General features: G+C 46.4%; 1 protein-coding gene across 1 annotated transcript in view; it reads right to left on the bottom strand.

Moving 5' to 3' along the window:
- LOC109300277 (zinc finger protein 845-like) overlaps nucleotides 1–4,013 on the bottom strand; it is an 11,958-nt gene extending 7,945 nt beyond the window's left edge. The window contains exons 1-2 of the mRNA XM_019520964.1: nucleotides 3,951–4,013; nucleotides 444–1,469 (exon numbers count right to left, since the gene is read on the bottom strand). Of these exons, the coding sequence (XP_019376509.1) occupies nucleotides 444–1,469; nucleotides 3,951–4,005 (1,081 nt within the window). The 5' untranslated portion in view covers nucleotides 4,006–4,013. The remainder of the gene's footprint in view (nucleotides 1–443; nucleotides 1,470–3,950) is intronic.
- Nucleotides 4,014–4,342: the final 329 nt, after the last annotated feature.

Here is a 4,342-nt window from a genome sequence, read left to right as displayed (position 1 = left end):
GTGGCCTCACCAGTACTGAACAGAGGAAAATAATCATTTCCCTTGACCTACTGGCAACACTCCTACTGATGCAGCCTAGTATGCCATTAGCCTTCTTGGCGACTAGGGCACACTGCTGGCTCATATTCAGCTGATTGTCCACAGTAACCCCCATGTCCTTTTCTGCAGAGCTGCTGCTCAGCCAGTCAGCCCCCAGCCTGTTCTGGTGCATGGGATTGTTCTGTCCCAAGTGCAGGACTTTGCACTTGTCCTTGCTGAACCTCTTGAGATTCCCTTTGGCCCAATCCTCCAATTTGTTTAGGTCTCACTGAATCCTAGCCCTACCCTCCAGCATATCTACTACTCCCCCCAGCTTGGTGTTATCTGCAAAGTTGCTGAGGGTGCACTCTATGCCATCTTCTAGATCATCTCTTACTTTACTTCTGGTAAGTAAAATGAGTTACCTTCAGTGTGAACACATGTCTCCATATCCGTGCAATGGGTTTTTGGTGGGTTTTCTTGACTGCTGTTGTTTTCATTAGTCCTTAGTTCCTTTTCATTTGTAAATATTGTTCCCAAAATCACCTGTCCATTTGTCAGACTGTCCCCACCCTCATTCTCAGCACGTGACAGAAAAAAAAGAACCTTTGGAGAATTGTCATCATTCTCGTGTCCTTTGCCTTCAGCACACTTGCTTATATCCACAGGGACTATTCTGGAAGTTGATGCAGAAGGTGATGTAGAAGGCTCATCATTTGGACTGGATTTACTATGGCTCAGAGCATCTGGATCAGTTACCAAAACTTGGGTGGAATGTTTCTCACACACACTCAAAGAAACCTGCTCTTCCTCTGGATATTTCACAGTGTTTTCCATATTCAAAGTGGTCTCCTCTTCCTCTTGACTCTCTAAAATTTCCTCCGGATATTTTACAACATTGTCCTCATTCAAAGCAGTCTCCTCCTCCTCCTGACTCTCTACAATTTTTTCTGGATATTTTACAACATTGTTCTCATTCAGAGTAGTCTTCTCTTTCTCCTCATTCCTTAAAATTTCCTCTGGATATTTTACAACATTGTCCTCATTCAAAGTGGTCTCCTCTTCCTCCTGACTCTCTAAAATTTCATCTGGATAATTTACAATGTTGTCCTCATTCAGAGTAATCTCCTCTTCCTCCTCATTTCTTAAAATTTCCTTTGGATATTTTACAACACAGTAGGCCTCATTCAAAGTGCTGAAATGTGTGACATTGTCCTCATTCAAATTGGTCTCCTCTTCCTGACTCCTTATAATGTTATCATCATCTGAAGGCCTCTGCTCTTCCTCTGTGTTTTTTATGGTGCTGCCATTATTCAAAGCAGTTCCCTCTTCCTTCTCCTGACTGTTCAAATCATTACCTGTTGAGACTTCCTGTTCTTCATCTTCTAGAAAATCGTCATCACTCAGCACTAAGATAGTTATTGGGAGGTCAGTTTCAAAGACATCAGACTCTGAGGGCAGAAAAAGACAGTATTAGCAACTGTTCCAAAACTCCCAGACAACCCCAGTTCCCTTCGCTTTGCGTCAGACTAACAGAAATTGAACTGTCATCTGGCAGTTGTTAGGTTTAGTGTCCCCATCTCTCAAACAACCTTGTTTCTTCATCCATGTATCATAGCCAGTTAACCACACACCACTTTTTTGCCACCTGCTGGCTTGTCAGCTACACCTCCCAAGTCCACCCTACAATGTCACTCCCAATGGGCAGCATGAAAACTGTTAATACTATTATAATACTCCTTAGGGGCTACATAAGTCCCCTGCGGTTCAGTGCAAGAATCCTTCTCTGCCATGCAGGACACCTGGGTTTGATTCACAGGCACATATACAACTATAGCCATTCAGGCAGTGAATGTCTGGACTCAATCAGGCCATTGAATTTTGTCTAAAGGGGGGTTTGACAGTCTGGCCAGTCTCCACCCCTGCCTATGTTTATGCACTGAAGGTCTGGGTGACTTTTCATGCACACACCGTGACCCAGAATGACTGACGGTTGCTTGCTACTAGTGCCCACTACTGATATTACAAGCCTGCTGTGTTAATTATTAAGTGCATCTGCCCCAAGGCAGCTTATAATTTAAATTTGTAAAACAGCAGAAGAGTGGGAGGAGATGTGCAGAGAGGGAAAGTCATCTACTTCTGGCTACGCAAGGAGTCAGCAGCAGGGCCAGAACGGAATTTGCAAATCAAAATTACACACGTTGAGTTTCTTCATACTTGTTCTGCCCTCCTCTCACCAAATAAAAAGCAGAGATCAGGGGTCAACTTATTATCTGAGGTGACTAATTAAACTCTTTGGGGAGTTGAGCAAAGATTTCTTAAGTGTCCACAGAGCATCAGGCATTCATAAAATACTGCACAGATAAGCCAGTTTTTTTCCCCCCTATTTTAGGGCCACTTGCTTGCGAATGGGACTGGGCACAGTTCTTGTTATGATGTAACCTGGGGGGGGCGGCCCTCATATGTGCTTACGAAGAGACAAATGGCTCATGGCTTTACTCAGGTAAAGTGAAGCAGATATACTTTTTAGATAGATAGCATATATCTATACAGGTTTCTGTTGCTTTATGTGGGTTCTGTATGTGCGAATTCTCTCTTATGCGACAACCCTTTTAATACCCAAAATTTGATGTATGTGAGGTAAATTCACTCCTATGCAATCGGTGTCGTGGAAGCCCGTCACTCAGGGCAGCTAGCACTCATGCTTCTGCAGCTGCCCCGGGAGCAGCACAATGCCACATGCGTCCCGACACAGGGTGGGCAGGGGGCACAATGGAGCCTAGCAGCGCTGCTCCTGGGGCAGTTGCAGCTGGGGTGCAAAGCACAGCATCCAGTGGTAGCCACCTGTCTGCTGTTGGTGAGTACCAAAACTGGCTTCTAGAAGTGGTAGAAATGGGTCTGGGGGTCAGTACAGTGGAGGTCTTGGAACATATCCCTATTTGTTACATTGTAAAGTGGATTGCCTTTATGCGAATTTGAGTTATGCGCTGTCTTCCAGGAATGCATGGACAGCATAAAGCGAGGGAAACCTGTACCTATGCAGATAGGTAGATAAAATGTGGCTTGTATCCCTGAAAAACAAGTTTTTATGATATTGCATTATCTGCTTTACTTAATTTGACTGAAGCCATAAGCAGTCTGACCCTCCATAACCTGTGTCAAGAGTGACAAAGCCCTTGCCGAGTGATCCCAGCTAGACTTAAACTGGGAGACAACAACCCACTGACTTGATGCTGCCGGGTCTTAGTTCTTGTGACAGCCACTGAAGGTTTCATCACAGCAAGCACCAGGCCCACCTGCAAGCAAATGGCCCTAAAACAGGGAAAAATACTATTGGGCTAAAGGGAAATTAGTTTTATATATATATATGTATGTATGTATATGTGTGTGTGTGTGTGCATATATGTAGGTAAGTGTATATACATGTGTGGGGGGGGGTGAGATGTGTGGGTGTGCACAAATGTGTGTAAACCCAAAAGCCTGCTAAGAAGAATTTTTCCAACTTTCTGAGTTGGTCCAATGAAAAGTATCAGATATACTCAGAGGCATGTGTATCTAGATATGTATGTGTGTGTAGATGCACATCCATGTGTGTCTATACACACAGGTGTGTGTTTGTATAACTGTCTACACACACACCCCACCCTGTGCACGCGGGTCTACACGTGCATGCTCCAGCCCCGCCCCAGCCACACCCGTGACACCGCAGCCCGGCACACGCAGGGTTAAGCTCCCGCGTGCGCACACGTCACACCTCATTCACATACCCCGCGCGGGACGGCACCGCGGCTGCGCAGGAGGGATGAGGGGAGGGGGGCGCTGCTCCGACCCGCGCACGCGTGGGGGAGGGGCCGCGCCCCCCTCACGGAGGCAGCGGCCGGGTCCGCCCTCCCCGGGGGGTAGCAGCCGCTTCCGAGGCGCCAGGCACCTACCGCAGCCGCTAGCTAGCTCCGGGTGCCCTTGCTCCACCATGGCCGCCCACCGCATCGTCCGTACCCGAGCCTGGCGGCGGGTATTGCGCATGCGCCCTCCCTCTAACAGCGCATGCGCATTGCCCTCCCCCATTGCGGGGCGGAGTCCCTGGGGTAAAGCTGCGGCAGCCCTGCTGGGGCAATGTGCATGCGCAGATTGCCCAGTTCCCCCCACCCCTCGTGGGGAAAAAAATAGCTTTTTTAAAACCTATATTTATATTTTAAAATGTAATATAATATATTTAAAAATATATAATTTTATAATATTACCCTCTATAATTTTAAAATATAAATATATATACACACACACACACACTATATGTGTGTGTGTGTATATAATACAAATATATTTT

Source organism: Gavialis gangeticus, unplaced genomic scaffold (genome assembly GCF_001723915.1).
Source record: "Gavialis gangeticus isolate Ggan-Ray unplaced genomic scaffold, GavGan_comp1, whole genome shotgun sequence".
Classification (NCBI taxonomy): domain Eukaryota; kingdom Metazoa; phylum Chordata; order Crocodylia; family Gavialidae; genus Gavialis; species Gavialis gangeticus.
Note: the sequence above shows the minus strand (reverse complement) of the source record. Positions and strands in the feature narration are given on the sequence as shown.